We start from the raw sequence: 17832 nt of genomic DNA, 5'->3' as shown, positions 1-17832 counted from the left end.
AGGAGGGCAGGAGAATTACTGCTCATACACATGACGAGGAAAGGTGCACAATGCTACGTTCAGTGCAGAGTGGATTCGGAGCCGGGGATTCTGATGCAGGCAGGTCTCACCATGGCACTCCTCTTTCAGTGGAAGGCAGCTGTGGCGAAGCGAAACGAAAGCCTGACCTCCCAGCAGGAGCCAGCGACTCTCACCAAAGAGTCGCCAATCGGTCTTGTCGGGCTGGGGAGAGGTCCAGCTGTGACAGCCCCAGCGTGGTGCCGGCTGATGGCAGGGTCCCCACAGGAAGCTGCATGGCACAGTAGGTAAGCTGGGATTTTTCTCATCAATGACTCTTTGTCATGAATGGTTGCGGAGCTGGAGGCAGAGGAACTCTCTTTAGCAAGATGACCTCAGATGAAGGGAGAGCTGGTGGCACAATCCTTCCCACCTCTGTGGATACAAGAGAAGATTTCCAGGGCAGGAATTTACACGTACAGCTTCTGAGCGCTGGAGGATCCTACTTCAGACTCATACGCTCTAGCTTTGGTCAGACTTCAGCCCTTCTGATAGAGGGGACAAAAGGGAAACCCCAGGTCATTTCTTGAGTCCAGTTGCTATCCATACGTGTGGAGCAGGGGTTGGTGAGTCAGAATCAGACTCTTCATCAATCCCTGGCAGGAGAACGGACTTAGCAAAGGGAAGGACCTATTTGCTCAGGTTCTATGGTGGAAGAGCTGAATCCAGAAAGATAGAAGCAGGCCTGGTGGAAAGGGAAAGGGAAGGCTTGATTGTAACCCCTCCGCCGGTCTGGGTCTGTGAACTCCCCCTCTGGTAGGCTTTGTGGTTAAACGCAAACTTTGGCCTCTTTCAGGGTGGAGGCAAACCTGTGGATGCAGCTTCATCGCAGGCAGAGAGCAGGCGAGCTCTGTCGGCGGGCACAGGCCATCCGGGACCTGAGGCGGCTGGCTGGTAAGCACTTGCTCCAGAGTGTTCAAACAAATGCAGTTAAACAGTGTGCTCCCAGGCTGGACGGATGGTGGCATTTCACGAGATTTCTCTGTTGATGTCTAATTACCGCCTTGTCTTTGCCTGTTCAGGACCTGATCCCGTGAAGGGCTGGGCCTTGACTCTGGTGGGAGTGGAGGATGCTCAGCATCTCACAGGATTGGTCGCCTATTGTCCTATTTCAGTATCTCCTTTCTTATCTCCTAGATGAGTTTAGCTTATAGTGGATGCTCTGGCTATGGCAATGTGAGCTTCCTCCCAGTAGTGCCCGGCTATTCCCAGTAGGAGTCCTCCCGGTGGATGTTTGGATTAATGGTGCTAAGATGTTCTAAGCTCTTCTCTTCAGATCTGATTTTTCTCTCTCTCTCTTTCTTTTTCTCCACTCTCTCTCTCTCTCTCTCCCCCTGGTCTTGTAACACAGCAGCTTTCAGACTGTGGCGCCTGCAGAAGGAGCTGCTGGACAAAGAGGAGACCAGAGTGCAGGAAGCCCGTGCCCTGCTGGAGAAGAAGCAGCTACAGAACATTTTCCAGGCATGGTGTTCACAGAGCTTGGAAACAGAGCGGATTTTGCCGCTGCTGAGTCGGATCCGGAGAGAGCTGGCCACCCGGTAAGCAAAATGGGACCATCTTCCTTCTCCTGGGGATGTCGGATTCAGTCTGGAATGCGTTCTATTGTGAAAACCCAGAGGCAGCCTGGCAGTGAGAGATGCGACCCAGAATGACTCTATCGAATTCTAGACAAAGCCCGTCCCACCCTTATTGCTCCAAATATTTGACGATTAAGTCAGTGCTCATGGGGAGGGCGTGGGGACATTGGCTAAAGACATGGACCAATACGGGGCAAGCCCCCTTGCATAGCTCAGCCAAGGCACTTCAGCCCTGAGCTCTGTGCTTTTCTGATCCAGTCACCAAATCAGAGACTCCAACCATGTGGAATTATTCCAACAGGCACAGCGAGTCTGTGATACGGCAAATGGGGAGTAGGACAGGAGAACCCAACTCCTTTTCCTTTCCTGGCCCAATCCAAGACTCGAACCTGGGTCTCCAGAAGTGAAAAAGGCTGGTACGCTAATAGCACTGGTGCCTCACCCACTCCCTTTCTCACACACCCACATTAAGGATTAAATATGTTGTGTGTATGAATTTAGTGTTGTAGGCTGAAGGCTACCACAATTCACCAAGGATTGGGGTGGAGTCTCCATCACTGGACATTTTTAAATCAAGATTGGATACTTTGCTCAATGATCTGCTCTAGTTCAAATAGGAATTAATTCAGGGCAGTCCTATGGCCCGTGTTATACAAGAGGTCAGAGTAGATGATTGCAGTGGTCTCATCTGACTGAATCCTCTGTTTATCCACGGACCAAGTACTGCACAGGCTGTACTGGTGCAAGCTTCCCCTGCGCCACCCCACTAAGAGGCCTCACTATTGATCTAGGCAGAGCACATCTAGGGTTGAGAAGATAGGTCAGTCTCAGTGGCTCATCCGGTTGTTGGCTTTTCTGTTGAGGCCCTCAATAAGAGGAGTAGTTGAGAGTTACAGTTTGGACACAGTGGATTCCCATGCATTGGGAACTGGCCCGAAACCCCCATTCGTTTTATGTAGGCCACCCAATAGCCATCCAATGGTAAGATGTCTTGGTCTGGAGGCGGACCTTGGACCTAGAAGTGGAAGAAGCTTGGTTCGAAGGATTGTGGCATTCTCCCCAGATCCCTACAGTACCCAAGCACTCCAAGAATGAGTTATGGACAAGAGACTCCTGATTCACAAAAGTTCCACGGCAGAAATAACCAGAGAACCGGCTGTTGCTGTTTGATTTATTTTATTCTTTGGTCTCCTCAGGTGCTTCAGTGCCTGGAAGCAGTTTGTTGAGCGGAAGGCATTGTGCAGGCAGAACCTGGAGCATCACAGGGCAGGGTCCCTGAGGAAGTGCTTCCAGCAGTGGGTCCTGATGCTGCAGCTCAGAGAAGTGGACAAGATGACAGCTGTGAACTTGTTTATCTTGGCGCAGAGGAGATGTTATGGTGAGGCGTTGAGGGCCTATCTAGTCATCATAGGATCAGAAGATACTGATGTGCTGCTACATTTTCCCCTCCCCATGTGGTGCACTGGAGACTGGATGGAAGCTTACTGCAGAGCAGCATGAGTCGAGTCGGCTACACTCAGGATAAAACAGGATATTAACATGAAATGCCGAGTCAGGAAGAGGGTTGTTCCCCTTGACCAGATTAGTGCTGCTGCAGGAAAATTTGAGACCCCTTTGATAAGCCTAGAAAGCCTGGCAGTAATTTACTTTGAGATCTAGAAAAGAAGCTGTGGGGTGGGGGCGTCAGTGGCTGTCCCCTGCCTCAGTCTGAGTTTCTGAGCACTGAAGAGTCACTCCTGACAAATGGTTTCTCTCTCTCTCTCCTGTCTGTTTGTCACCTGTAAAGGACAAGGCAGCTCAGCTGCCAGTGAGCCTGTGGTGAAGGAAGATGAAGCTCAGCTGTGCTTGGCTGTAAGGAGAAGTCACATGTGGAAAGGAGGTGGCTCTTTAGATGAACTCTACCAGCGAATGAAGCTCCAGAGGATATTTCTGCTGTGGAAGGCGAGGCTCCATCAGCAACAGCAAGCTAAGTGAGTGTTAGGATCAAATGCTGAGGGAACACCTTGATTCTTGGGGGTCTAGATTTCTTCTGGGTCCCTCAGCAAGAAATCACTCTGCCTCTCAAATTGCGTCTGCTGTAGAGTCTCTCTGTTGCCGGCACAGATGAAATTACATTCAAAGAAATGAACTGAAGGGATCTGTCTAACCTATCAAAAGCCTATAAGAGGCTTATCATAGTCTCAGTGAGACCTATTCCAGAGTGGGTCCATGCATGTGCGCTATCAGTGCCAAAGACGGTGCCAGGAGGGGCTCTGCATTGCTGTGGCAGGAGAGGGCACTCTCTTGGAGTAGGGGGAGGAATTTGCTGCTGAAGGTGCCTTTGCAGCACTCCCCTGATATGCGTGTGTGAGGTTTCCTTCTCATCGATTCTGAATTTTGGAGATTATGACACAACCAGCTGCGTCGTACATCTAGTACAATGGGGAAGATGCCTCCATTGTTGCCTGTGGTACCAGGTACGTCACTGTGTGAAGGGCAAACGTTCCAAAGGACAGTTTGTTGGCTCTTCAGGGACCATCACCAGGACTTGCTACTGCAGTGCAGGGCAGGCCCAGAGTCTGGAAATGAAACAGGGAGGCTGGTGGTATAACCCATCACCCATCGATTCAGAAATCAGCATGGCACAGGCTTCCCCGCTTTGCCCGCCAGCGTGTCTTGGTGATCTAGAGAGTGGGGCAGTCTCCATGTTCCACTCAGTGCTTGGCCTCTCTGCCGAAACTGCCAGCACAGGAGCTGTTAGGGAGAATTACCATGGTGGACTCCAGCAGGTGGCTTCCTGGTCAGACCACACCCATGGTAACTCGCCGCTACTGACCTGGGCTGGGTCTAAATGGGTAACCTTGAGGTGAAAGACCCATTAGGCCAGCATCAATCTGCTAAGCCATTATGCAAACTTTTCCTTACCCTCTCCTCCTCCTCCTTAGTTCCTTCTCCCAGGCTTTGGAGCAGCGCCAACTACGGGATGCTCTGAGGCGGTGGCACCAGAAGACTCTTCAGCTGAATCCTCTTCACCGCAATCCCAGGGCACCTCAGGAGGAGCCTCTTGCCTTGCTGGATTCTGAGGACTCCTCTCTGTCCTCCGGCTTCCACAGCAGCACTCTTGCTCCTCTGGTTTCCCATGGCTCTTTGGAAAAGGTGAGCTGACAATGCTCTCTGTGCCAGTGCCCGTGCGCTGCAGGGAAGTTCAGATCCAGCAGGGACCTTAGGGGTCTGATTCATGCTGAGAATACTTTGAGGCAGTGATGTCTAGTGGTGAGAGCAATGCACTGGCAGTCTGGAGACCTAGATTATATTTCTGCCACTGACTAGCTGTGCAGCCTTGGGCAAGCCACTGCACTGCTCTGTGTTTCACCTTCACCATGCCAATGTCACAGTGATCCAGTACCTTTCACCCAAGGATCTCAAAGTGCCCTGCCCAGATGGGTAAATACGATCGTCCTCATTTAGTGATGGGGAAAGTGAGGCACAGAAGGGCTCAATACAGGTGGGGTACTGCCTTATGGCACTGAAGTGCTGGGATTTGAACCTATAACTTCTGCTTCAACACAGTCCCCACACTAACAAGCTGATCTGCCTTGGCCTTACACTTGAAGACTCTGATGCCGGGGAGTCCGTGTGCTAAGTGTCCTCAGAGGCAGATACGGTCGTGCCAGTCCCCTGAGTGAGGGCTTAGAGGGCAGGCGCAAGGGAATTCTGCTGTGTACTCACTGCATGGCAGCTTGAAGGCACAGGGTCTCCAAATCTCTGCCAGTTGGGGGAGGGGACAGAGACCTCTTGGCTTGGCTGCCATGGGAAATGGACTGCAGAACTGCTGGTCTCTGTTCTACTTACCACCACATTGCCAGCCTCTGAGGAGCCATCAGGATGGTGGGCTTTGCTGTACTCACCTGCTGACTATGCAGAGCACTGGGGCAATCCATAGTCAGGGTGGGTAGTAGCTAATTAGAGGTCTGTTTTCCACCAAATGCATACCCACGTCCCTGTACACAAACTGGCTGAGGAGTGTTCCCTGCGGCAGCAGAGGAATGGATCTCCCCAAGCTCCGCTGCAAAGAGGAGTGAACATGGAGCTTGGAGGTCATTAGCAGAGGGATCATTGCTCAGAGCACTAAACTCATAGCCATGTGCTTTCCTCTGACCAGGAGAGCAGCTTCTGTGACAGCTGCCAGAACAGCCTCTCCTCCCTCCTGACCTCCGAGGATACCACACCCCTGTCCCGGTCTGTCTGCTCTCTGCAGCAGCACTGCTGCCCAGCAGTCCCAGCTGAGTTGGTGGGAAAGCTCTGTTTGCAGGCATCCTCTCCGCCACAGAGTCCTCGAGTCAGGTAAGTTGGATCCTGGAAATAGGTGGCTCTTCTGTACAGATAGACGTGGCTTAGATGGCTGCCTTTTTCCTGACTCCCACTCAGTGCCACACCAGTTGCTTTCTCCTCACCCTGCTGGGCAAGAGAGAACAGCCTGGTGCTTGTGTCTTGCAGAGAGAATTGGTTTATAGGAGGCCAGCTCCAAGCTTCGGCGCTGTGGAGACCAGACAGCGGGATCGAGCCTCTTGCCAGTTTCTCCGCATGGGACGAAATGCGGTTCCAAGGTGATGCTTTACAGGTAACAAAGGGTTTCTCCATGCTGCTCAATTTACGGAAAAGTCTTTGGGTTTAATCAGCTGCCAACCCCACACCTCACCAGTCTGCTCTCAGCTGGGCAAAGAGGTTCCCATGACAGGCAGATCTCTGCACATCTCATCCCCCTCCTCTTGCGAGCCTCAGCAGCAGATGAGCAGGGAGATTTGCCTGGTACTCAGAAATTGAGAGGGTACTTTGGGAGGGGTTTGGCAGTGGTGAGTGCAGGTCTTGGCAGCAGTGAAAGCGAGCAGGATGAATGGGGTCCAGTGTCTGTGCAGGATTTCAGACCCCTTTCTGGTTTGTTGCGTTACAGGGTTACAGTTCTGGAGAGGAACTGGAGAGTCCCTGCAGCTCCCTCTGGCACCAAGCAGAGCTACGACTCCTGCAGAGGTATTTCTTGGTCTGGTCAGCTCAGACTCAGCAGCATCTAAAGATCCAACAGCGTCGCAGGCTTGTCCTGCTGTCCCGGTATGGGCCCCAGAGCCAGTTTATGCTTTTCTGACACTCTTCTGCTGTAATTGTTTCCAGCGCATCTGTAGAAATGTCTACTGGTGAAAATAGCAATAGTAATAATCCCCAGCTCTTCTTACCCATAGATCTCAAAGTGCTTTACCAAGGAGGTCAGTATCATTAGCCTCGTTTTATAGAGGGGGAAACTGAGGCACAGCTGCAGTGACCTGCCCAAGTTCACCCAGCAGACCAGTGACAGATAAAGGAATAGAACCCAGGTCTCCTGAGTCTCAGCCCTGTGCTCTAGGCCACCTGGGCCTTGAGCTCTGAATTGGACCTAAGATTTGCTTTTCCAGGGTTCCCTCCCCTACCTTATGTATTTCTTTTCCTTCATTTCCCCCCCTCCAGAACACCTCATTTTAGGCTGGGCCAGGAACCTCCTAGTAGAGACTGGCATGTCCAAACAGAGCAGTGGACCAGCTTGTCCGCTGTCTGCAAGAGTGGCCAGTGCTGGGCGCTTCAGGAAGCAGGTCCTGTGCCCCCTTCCCCTCTATTCTCATTTGTATAGGCGACCAGTCCTTTTTGAGCTGCACTGAGCAAAGTGTCTCAATTAGGAAACATTAGGACCTAAATTAACCCCAAAACATGAAGGCTCAGATGATTAAGACTGCCTAGAAGATTTAGACACACAGTTCCCATTGTACGTATGGGATTTGTATATGTCTAAACCCATAGGCAGTTTTAAACAAATGTCAGCTGAAAAGTCAAAGCCAACATTCCACCATGGTCAAGTACAACGCAGCATGGTCTCCTGGTTAGAGCAAAGAACTAGGAGTCCCAATTCCTGCATTCACTTCCTGGCTCTGCTACCAACTCACCTGTGACCTTGGGCAGGTCACTTACCCTCTGTTCCTCAATCTGCCCATGTGTAATGTGGGAAGATATTAACACCCACTCCCCAAGGTGTTGTGAAGCTTAATTTAGTGCTTGTAAAATACTGAGCTCTTGACTGGAAGGCGCTGAACACGTACCAAGTGTGAGTATGTTGGGTATGAGCTCTCCCCCTGGCAAAGTGATCACAAGTAACATTCTTGGTATACTTTAGCTGGTTGCTGTTTAAAAACAAATCGGATGTAATTCCGGAAGTTAGTGAGATCTCCCACCTGTAGTGGGTATTTCATTAAACTTAACATACGAAAGTAAATCTCTTTGAGCTGCTCCTCCAGCCTCTCATGTATCCTGCATCCTCCCACCCAGTGCGTTTCTTGGCTGGCACAAGTGGGTTGTGGAAGATAAGAATCGGAAAGCCATGGCATCCCGACAATGTGGTCTCCATTGCTGCCAGGCTGCCTTTGACCTGTGGAAGCAGAGGCTAACTCAGAAAGTGGAAGCTGACAGGAGATTCAGGCATCGGATCCGCCAAAAGGCAGCAGATGCCCTGCGGTTCTGGCATACCTGCTGGCAGAGTGAGTTACGCCATGGCATAACAGGCCCTGAACGCTGTGTATAGAATGGGCTGAAGGGGAAGGATGATATATCAAACTGGTTGGGAGGAAATCCTGCTTGTAGTCCTAGAGTTGGGCTCTGCAGATCTCAGATGTAATGAACTGGCTAGTGCGTATGCGTACCACTGCCCCTTACTGGTTGCAACCAGAATTGCTCAGTTGTGTGTCACATGCCCTGTACTGCTTCTAGCTAATAGAGAGCCTCCCTTGGCTCAGATAGTTTGGACCAGAAGGATCTGAGTTCTAATCCTGCTATTAGTATAAAGTTCCAAGTGGTGGTGATGTGCAGAGACAACTGGGAAGTCCTGGGTGACCACAGTTTTGAACTGAACATAATGGACTGGATCTTGCTCTCATTGAAGTAATTGTCAAAACTTCCTTTGGCTTCAGTGGGAGCAGGATCCAGCCCTGTGCAGTCTGTAAGAATCCTGAGTCCATAGCACCCTTCGTCAGAGGATTTCCAAGTGATTTACGAACAGTAAGTTTCCATAATGCCCAGGGAGGTAGGGAAGGATCCTTTTTTATAGCAGGGGTAGCTGAGGCGCAGAAGAGCGGCAAAGTGATTTGCCCAGGATAACGCAATGTGCCGGTGGCAGGAGATGAATCCAGGAGTCCTGACTCCTTGTTCCCTTGTCAAACCACTAGACCAACTTGCCAGGACTTTTTTTTTTCTTAACCTGTTTAGCTGCTTGTGTGGAAGGAATGATTTAAAAACCTGTACAAGTCTGTCTGTCAGAGTGCAGGGCATGCATCAGATCCCTTCTGTCTGCCTGGCCTTGGTGAGGTGGCTGCATCTCGTGTGCTGCTCTGGCCTGACTCCTGTGTTCCATTTCAGAGCAGTGCACCCTGAGGGATCTGCAGCTGCAATGGGTCCAGTTTAGCTCCCAAGGGAGGAAGAGGACAGTCATGCGGGCCTGGCACTGCCAAGCTCAGAAGTGGAGAAACGCTGCTTGGTGCTGGAAGTGTCTCCTCATGCGCAGGTTTGTCTGCTCCTCCGGAGGCCTTTCCTAGGAGTAGAAATGTAATTTACTAGAGCTGGATGCGAAAGTTCAAGGGAATTTTGCACAAATGATATTTCTGTAAAATCCTCCCCCTCCGCCCCCGCTCTTCTCTTCTGCTGCTGCCGAAGTGCACTGTGGCATAGCCCTTTCAGGGTGTCTGTGACCCATAGCCTAGCACCCCCGCCTGGCAAGGCATCCTGGGAGAAGTGGCCCAGCTTGAGTGAGCGATTGTGAAGGCTTGCTCTGTTCATATGCCTTAGACCATGTCCCCTTGAACTGGGAGAGCAAAGAGGCGGAGGATTATTCTGCCTTGGCAAGAGAATCTCTTCCGATCTCTGCCAGGTCGGGTCAGTCCCACTGGAGCCTCTGTGAATAGCTCTCTCTAGGTTGTCTTCCGCCTTTGCAAGACTATGTTGAATCAGTGAAGGCAATGGGGTCACACCAAGGATGAATCGGGCCCTCTGTGCATACAAGGCACTGGCAGCCTGGCACTCCAGTGTCAGGGCGCACACAGTAACAGCTAGGTTCCACTAATGACTCATCTGTGCTCCCGCGATCAGCTGCCAGGAACTCCGCTTCCTTTAGAAAGGTTAATTGGTTGCTTTCCAGCCATTTGTCTTTGATTAATAAACCCCTAGTGGCCAGTACCAATTCAGGAGCCTCTGCTCTAGGCGACTGTATTTGCTAAGCCAGGTGCAGATCTCTGATGGCTGAAAGCAAGAGGTTTTTCCTTTTGAAGATCTTTTGACAGAAGGGAATTATGACTGGATCCTAGGGATCCAGGCTCAGGCAGCAGGAGGGGAGCACAGGCAGCAGCGAGTGCCTGAGAAACAGAATCTCTCGGCAGGAGTCCATCCAGCGGGGCAGGAAGGAAAGATCTGCTCAGCTGAAAGGGAAGAGTCTGTTGAATGGGCTGGAGAAGAAGATCCAGGAGTGTGTTGGAAGTGGGACTGGTAGGAAGAATCTGTGGAGTCGGGGATTATTCTGGTGGATCTGACTCTCCCATAGTTTGAATCCCTCCCCCTACCTGGTGTATTCAGAGTAGAGGTTTGTTGTTTTGAAGGCGTCTCTGAGCTTGGCATGGGACAGTGTCAATGCACCAGTGACTCAGGCAGAGCCTCCAAGCCTTTCAGGCTGGAAGGAGGGGGAAGAGGCTGTCTTAGCTGAGAGGAAAGGAATCCTCTGAGTCCGTCAAGCCACAGCTCTCCAAGCCTGCAAGCAGGAGGAGGATGCTGCCCCCAAAGCTGCTGGCCTATGGAGACATGCAGTACTGCAGAGGAGAGTTTATGGGCATCTTGACGGAGCACAGACCCTGCAGGCCTTTCAGAGCTGGGAACTGGTCCTCAGCAGGAGACATGGAGCATCCAGCCGGGTCCGTCCTCTCGCTCTTTCCTGGTTTGAGCAGACCCTGCAGCAAAGGGAACAGGTGGCCTGGGAGTTCCGGAAGGGGAAGAGGGCTGTGCAGTTTAGTACTGGAATCAGTGGCTATCACAGTACATGCTGTTCGTGTGCAGCAGAGCAGATTACATCAAGGTCGTGAGCAAGCAGTGAGGAGAGGAATGGGGAGAGCGGCACCATTACCAAACCACAGTGAAACCTGCCTTAAGCGATCACCCGAGGGCCTGTAAAATTGGTTACCTAATAGAGATGGGTCTTCAAGACAAGATTTGACTAAACTCTCCCAGCAACACTGGAAGTGATCTCTTCAGGGTGGAGGTTGAGGTCTTTGGTGCAGGCTTCACTAACACCGAAGGATGAATAAAATGAACTAGACATGCCTTGGGTATAGGGGAATTTTTTTCTTCCTTTTTGAGTGAAATCCTGGTCCCACTGAAGCCCACTGACTTCACTAGGGTGAAATCCTGACCCAAATCAGGTTAAAAATCCTGTTTAAAAAAGTGAGTGCTCCTCTTTTTTTCTGTGTTACAAATAACTTGGTGATTATTAAAACTGAGGATTTTAAACCTCTAATTTGCCATCCCCTATTTCTGCATTTCTCAGTGCAGGCAGCACAGATAAACTAGTCACAATTGTCCCTTGTCACTTTCGCTTGCCAGCCCTCCTGCACTAACTCGGAGCTGCAGTGTATGTTGCAAACACAGCAAGAGAGATGGTTCTTTGGTTAAAAAAGGCAACTCCCTCTTTCCTCTGGAGTTGCACAGGAGTACTTTTGATGGCCTGAGCTCTTGTGAAATCTCTTCTTTACAAAATCTAAATTTGGGCATGAATTGGACCCAACGGGTTGGCTTCCATTTCTGTTAGTGTGAAAAATCAGAATAAATAATCATGTGGAGAGAAGCAGTGTCCATAGAACACAAGGACATGAAACTATATACAATACTGAACTATCACAAACATCTCATCCTGACCCTTTTTACTTAGATTCTGATTTAAACCCTAGGAAAAGCTGTTAGCCTGTCTCAGAGCCCCAAGCTAAAGGTCAGACCCTGAGGTCCTCTGCCAGGACAAGCATGTTTTATGCATAACAGTGAGGAGTTCTCCATATAAATAATTGGCACGATCTAGCATCCATTTTGTACATGTCTTTCATTGAAGTCAACGTGGATAAGGACTCAGGGCTTGTCTACAGGGCAAGTTATTGCACAGCAAACCAGCGTGTGACTCTTCTGCGCACCAGCTTGCCACACATTAACACCTAGGGTGACCAGATGTCCTGATTATATAGAGACAGTCCTGATTTTGGGGTCTTTTTCTTATATAGGCTCCTATTACCCCCCCACCCCCATCCCGATTTTTCACACTTGCTGTCTGGTCACCCTACTAACACACCATGTGGATCCTGTTACAGTGCACTGAAAGTCCAGCCCTGCTCTGGGACTGTAGGGTTTGACCCCAATAGATTTTTCTTGTGAGGGGCCAAATTTCCATTAGAAAGCAGCAGCAACAAATATCCTGAGTCCACAAGCTCACCTTGATTGGTTTAGCAGTTCAGTCCATGTAGCAACCACCCCAGAAGGTATGTTTGAGAGAGAGACAATCTTTCCTCTGCCTGCAGCGCGTCTGTCTGTCAATAATCTTTCCATTGAGTGCTTCTTTGATAAGGAAGCACTTCCCAATTTCCCACCTGGGCATGCTACAGGCTGAGCAGTGCCGCCTCCAGAGGGGGGCATTTTTCATGCTAGGATAACCCACTATTGATGCCCTTGATCTCAAGAGAGACCTGTCAAGTGGTGAATATTTACACCTCAGTCCTATAGTGCAGGGGGATGATTTGCATAATGGAAACCGTGGTGGAACGAGGAACAAAAGAGCAGGCCAGAAGCTGAGCCTGTGAAGCTGCAGGGGCAGGCTCTGGTGTGTTTTGTGTCAGTGGGTTACAATTTGGCTACAAGGGTACGTTATTCTGGAATAAAGTAGGTTGGGAGCGGAAAGTGCTATAGCTATTCTGGAATAAGAGTATCCACACGGAAAGCTCTTGTGGAATAGCTCTTGTGCTCAGTTTCTCCGTGTAGACAAACTGTAACTGATCTGTATACTAAGCAAAACTGATATAAACCCACCTTTTTCACCTCTAATCATCTAGTTCCACTCCAGCCCAGGGGGAAGTATTGTGCTAGCTTGTCAGTGTTCTGTCTGAAATGAGCGTTGGGTGTTCTTGCTCCATGGAGAGAGTCCCCCCTCCCCAGCTAAACCACCACTGTGGCCTCCAGTTGCTGGCACTGAAAACAGTCCTGGCTTCCCTTCACAGCCCTGACCTGGAAGAACCACTTCTTGGGGTTCAGTGCAGTGGCAGGGCAGCGGGGCAGTAGCTTGTGTCCATGGGGTATCTGTTCTGTGGGCAAAGCAGGGGATTAGGATCCAGGGCTCTTGCTCTGACACCCTGTGTGAGCATTACATTCACTCCTTTGCATTAATACGGATCCCAGAGGCTCATCATTAAAATGTGACAGAAGGAAATTGATGTTCCCCAGGTCACAGGAAGTACAGACAGGCAACCTTCTGGGACAGGCTAAGTGAAGCGATTGGGAGCATTCAGCAGAAAGCAGCTACAGTGCAGAAGTCTGGAGCTATTTGACCTCATCCTCCCAGTGCCTTTGCCCAGGAGCACTTGACAGCACAGGGCAAAAGTGGGTGTATCCCCAATTTGAGCAAGCTGATCTGGTAGCTTTCTGCACTTGCTTTGAGCAGTTGTAAATGACCCCACAGGATGGGAGGCAGAGGAGATGGACTGGTGCCGAAATGTTACTTCAGGAACCCGTAATTGCAGATTCTTTTCCAGGATCCTAGGTGCTTGGTTCCAGGTTACCATCCGCAGAGCCATGCAGCATGAAGCTCTTGCCCAGTGCGAGCTTGCCAGGCAGCAGCGTAGCCTCACATTATGTTTTACCCGGTGGAGGATGGAATTCTTGAGAGCTAAGAAGTGGCAACAAGAAGAGAGAGATGGCAAACAACAGAGACCTGCTTGGGCTAAATCCTTTCAGCGCTGGAGAGTGGCCACTAGGGGGCATCAAGCCCTGCACTTAGACTCCATGGCTGTGGTGAAACAGGTGAGCAGTTTCTGTATGAGTAGGGCCCTACCAAATTCACAGTTGATTTTGGTCAATTTCACAATCATAGGATTTTTAAAATTGTAAATTTCATGATTTCAGCAGTTGAAATCTGAAATGTCACAGTGTTGTAACAGTAGGGTCCTGGCCTAAAAAGGAGTTGGGGGCAAGGGTGTTGCAAGATTATTTTAGGGGAGATTGTGGTACTGCTACCCTGTGCTGCTGCTGGCGGCGGTATTGCCTTCAGAGCTGGGCAGCTGGAGAACTGTGGCTGCTGGCCGGGAGCCCAGCGCTGAAGGCAGAGCCGCCACCACCAGCAGTGCAGAAGTAAGGATGGCATGGTATGGTATTAGGTTTCAGAGTGGTAGCAGTGTTAGTCTGTATCAGCAAAAAGAGCGAGGAGTATTTGTGGCACCTTGGAGACTAACAAATTTATTTGAGCATAAGCTTTCGTGGGCTAAAGCCCACGTCATCAGATGCATGCAGTCTACTGTATTTTCCACTGCATGCATCTGATGAAGGTGCCACAAGTTCTCCTCATTCTTTTTGATAGTATGGTATTGCCACCCATTACTTCTGTGCTGCTGCTGGCAGGACGTTGCCTTCAGAGCTGGGTGCCCAGCCAACAGCTGTCACTCTCCAGCTGTCCAGCTCTGAAGGCAGAGCAGAAGTTAGGGTGGCAATACTGTGACCCTCCTAAAATAACCTTGTGACCCCCCTGCACCTCCCTTTTGGGTCAGGACTCCCAATTTGAGAAATGCTGATCTCCCCCATGAAATCTGTCTAGTATAGGATAAAAGCAAACAAAGGACCAAATGTCACGGTCCGTGATGCGTTTTTCCTGGCCAGAAATTTGGTAGGGCCCAATGTTCGAGACAACTCCCTGTTCTCTGAAGAAGAGCACAGCTGGGTGACTCGGCTCAGAGACTGGCGATGGGGCTCATCTCAACACTTAGATACACGGGCTCTGCTTGTGTGACTGGCTACGTGACGGACCATGACTGTGCTTGGCCTTTCATCTGGAAGTGCTTTTCAGGCTATAGACATGCTGCTTCCCCGCTGAAACGCAGCAACCAGCTGGTGCACCACACACTAGCCAAAAAGACTAGAACAAATCCCCTGCTCCTAAGAGAGGTGCCACTGGATAATTTCTACCCCACAGAGCAGACTGGACCTTGGTTATCACAGTCCTTTCTGACAGGCCCACAGCTGGCAAACTGCATGAGACTCCATTTATTTTGAAGGATTTAGTCAGCCCTGCTGGGATCTGAACCATGGGGTGTCACGCCTGCGGCTCAGCTTGTGTGACTATTGTGTGTGTGAGGAGAGGAGGGATTCCCCCCGCCCCTTATTTTTGTGTTAGGTCTTGACCACTGCTTTGTAAATTCTATCCTCAGGCCTGCAATTACTGGACGAAAGCAGCCGCCTTGTCCCAGAGCTCCCGGCAGCGGTGCACCCTCATAGGAGCCAGGAAGTGCAGGAAAATGCCTCTGTCTCGGTCAATCAGTAAGAATGAAACCCGCTTCCTCCTTTCTGGAGGCTGTACAGGGAACAGTGGGGCATTGTTGGGGCATGCGGGTGTCTGCCTAGAAGGGAGCCATCTACTCGAGCTCTTCTGTAAATGATTTGCTCATTAATTGAATAGGATGGAGGCTGTGGTCCTGTTTTGGGAGCTAAAGGTAGAACAACCCCTGCCGGCTCTTTACCTTGCCACGGTGGCATGCCCTGTGTGATTGCTGTGTCTCCTCTTCCAGAGCCGAGACGACGCAGAGAAAAGGGTCTTGGACCAAACACAGCAGCTTACCATAGACTCCTTCTCAGCGCCTTCTGTTGCTGGCTGGTGATCTACAGAAACCAGAGCAGAACAGAGAGGCTACCAGTCCATACATTTCTGGAGAGGCCTGGTGCAGTGGGCTGGGCACCTGGACACTCCTGGCCCCAGGAGAGCAGTACCGAGCTGGTACCAGATGAGCAGTATAGAAGATGGCTTGGGTAAGCACAGGGTCAGCACCAAGGAATCTGGAAAAGGAATTGCTGGTAACTGTGCTGTCACCTTCAGGCTGTGTTTCCATCAGTCAGCGGCAGGTAGGGAAGATGGACGTATCTAACCGAGCAAGACCTTGAAATCCCTGTTCCTCTTCCTTTCCAGTGGGGGCCCTGACCATAGGACCTGGCTGTTTAAATGGAAGGAGCATTTCTTAGGTCTCATGTATGTGCGTGTGCCTGGGTTCCCTGCTTCTGCTGGGGGCAGAGGAATCTCCATAAACAATTTATTGGGCTCTGGGGGCTCCGAAGCAGGGAAGGGGATGGGTGATGGTCACTGGTTCGAATCTGGAGCAGGTGGGAAGCGGCCGAAAGCTGTTACCAACATATGGAACATGCAGAGTATGATGCGGGTGTCAGTCCAGGCCTTACAGGAGGTCAGTGTTGGGGCATATTGGCAGGGCAGCATGGAGGAAACTCGTACCTGCGGCCTGCAGAGTTGTTAGCTGACCCCACTATCTGCACTAAATGTGCTAATCAAATAAGCAGAGATGAGCCTTGTGTCACTGTTTGCAGGGGATGGGGGCAGTGAGTCATGGCTTGTCCCCCTCCTCCCACTGCATCCTTTACGGCCAATGGAGAGCGCACAGCAGATGAGCCAGGAGTCTCCAGTCACTAAGTTTAAGGAGCTGAGTGCAGGTTAGATGCAAGGACTGCTGGCGTCACTTGATCCTTGCCCTGGAGTGGCGTCGGGTTCCCCAGGAAGCAGTGAGGCCGTCTGTGTCTGTGCTGAGGGAGAACATCAGCCACAGTGTGCACAGCCATTAGGATGAGCAAATTCCTTTTCCTTCTCTGCCTCCAGGACAAAGTACCTGAGACAATGGCAACACAATGTGCTGCTCCGCCGGTTCCAGGCCGGCAGGAGGATGCGCTCGCTGGCGAGTGGATGGCAGCGTTGGATGGACACCAGCAGGACAGCACTGATCGTACGGGCACTGGTGAGTGAATGTCTGGGCCCATCCACAATGAGGGGAACGCTCCTGCAGTGGCTGTCCTCTCAAAGCCCTGTCCTCCTGGGAGGTGAGTCCCCATCCCCGCGTCACAGATGGGGAAGCTGAGGCCCAGGGAGGATTAAGTGGCTTGCACCTAAGGTCACACAGCAAGTCCCTGGCAGGGGTGGCGTGAGAACCCAGGAGTCCTGCGTTGTGTGCCTGACAAACTACTAACCCACACTCCTCCTTACTCAGTGTTTTCCTTCCTCCTTTTACCTCCTCCTCTATTCAATCCTCAGCCATCTGTTTTTAGTACAGACCCATATTCTGTCGTCCTCCTCCTTGGACAAGTGACTATTTGGGACCTGTTCTGAGCCCAGTCTGAGGGTCCCAGCAACAGGCGTGCTCCTTCAGCTGGCCCCTGGCTGACTGCTCCTAGAGTGCTGCTGGTGTGCAAGCTGCTTTGCCAACGGGGTAAGAAGAGGGGCCCCTGCTCCAGAAAGCTTGCAATCTGAACAGCCTGAAAGCTGGCCGAGGAGGGGAAGGAGATTCATGGCCCAAACCAAGTGACGGAGCAGTTTTCCGCAGGAGTCTGGTTAGCATTCAGCTATGGTGTGAGCAATGGGGGGAGGCTGGTCAGGTTTTTAGGCCATCTCCACAGCAGCATTTCCAGGTCATGGGGGCCTCCTGGGAGGACCCAGAGAGATTTGGCCAAAGGCAATGATCGTGTGAAGCAGAGAAGGGGTTGTACAGAACGGTGCTGGAAGAGGTAGGGAGCTGGAAGCTGAGGAGGCAGACAGTGCTGGGCAGAGGGAGCTAACCTCTGTGTGCTGTCTTTTCTCCTTGCAGGTTGGGCAGAGGCTGCTGGAATGGGGCTGGAGAATCTGGAGGAGGCGCTATCTGCAAAGCCTGGTGGCCCAGAGTTTCATGGAGAGTGAAGACCGGAGCCTGCTCACCAGGGTAGGTGCTTACTGCTCTTCCGCTTGATCTCCCAGTTAGTAACTGAGGCTTCTAGCAGGGGACTGGACTAGATGACCTCTCAAAGTCCCTTCCAGTTCTATGATTCTGTGGACTACAAATTATGGGAGCACCTAGAGGCCCTAACCCAGTTTGTGCCGGGCACAGCACAAATGCCTAGTGAG

The 17832-nt window shown here is 51.1% G+C and overlaps 1 protein-coding gene across 4 annotated transcripts in view; it reads left to right on the top strand.

The window, feature by feature from the left end:
- C18H1orf167 (chromosome 18 C1orf167 homolog) overlaps positions 1-17832 on the top strand; it is a 35621-nt gene that overhangs the window by 7451 nt on the left and 10338 nt on the right. For 2 of the 4 annotated variants that reach the window (XR_003997094.1, XM_030537491.1), the window contains exons 5-20: positions 130-305; positions 854-951; positions 1409-1595; positions 2831-3012; positions 3421-3604; positions 4559-4769; positions 5776-5957; positions 6111-6234; positions 6565-6719; positions 7959-8167; positions 9042-9186; positions 13448-13715; positions 15113-15221; positions 15470-15707; positions 16561-16696; positions 17540-17650. Coding sequence is in view for 2 of the 4 variants with exons in the window: in XM_030537491.1 (XP_030393351.1) it covers positions 130-305; positions 854-951; positions 1409-1595; positions 2831-3012; positions 3421-3604; positions 4559-4769; positions 5776-5957; positions 6111-6234; positions 6565-6719; positions 7959-8167; positions 9042-9186; positions 13448-13715; positions 15113-15221; positions 15470-15707; positions 16561-16696; positions 17540-17650 (2715 nt within the window). In the remaining 2 variants the exon portion in view is untranslated. Of the gene's footprint in view, positions 1-129; positions 306-853; positions 952-1408; positions 1596-2830; positions 3013-3420; positions 3605-4558; positions 4770-5775; positions 5958-6110; positions 6235-6564; positions 6720-7958; positions 8168-9041; positions 9187-13447; positions 13716-15112; positions 15222-15469; positions 15801-16560; positions 16697-17539; positions 17651-17832 lie in introns of those variants that run through there. The other 2 variants (XM_030537492.1, XR_003997095.1) reach the window with 2 other exon arrangements.

This window comes from Gopherus evgoodei, chromosome 18 (genome assembly GCF_007399415.2).
Source record: "Gopherus evgoodei ecotype Sinaloan lineage chromosome 18, rGopEvg1_v1.p, whole genome shotgun sequence".
NCBI lineage: Eukaryota > Metazoa > Chordata > Testudines > Testudinidae > Gopherus > Gopherus evgoodei.
Note: the sequence above shows the minus strand (reverse complement) of the source record. Positions and strands in the feature narration are given on the sequence as shown.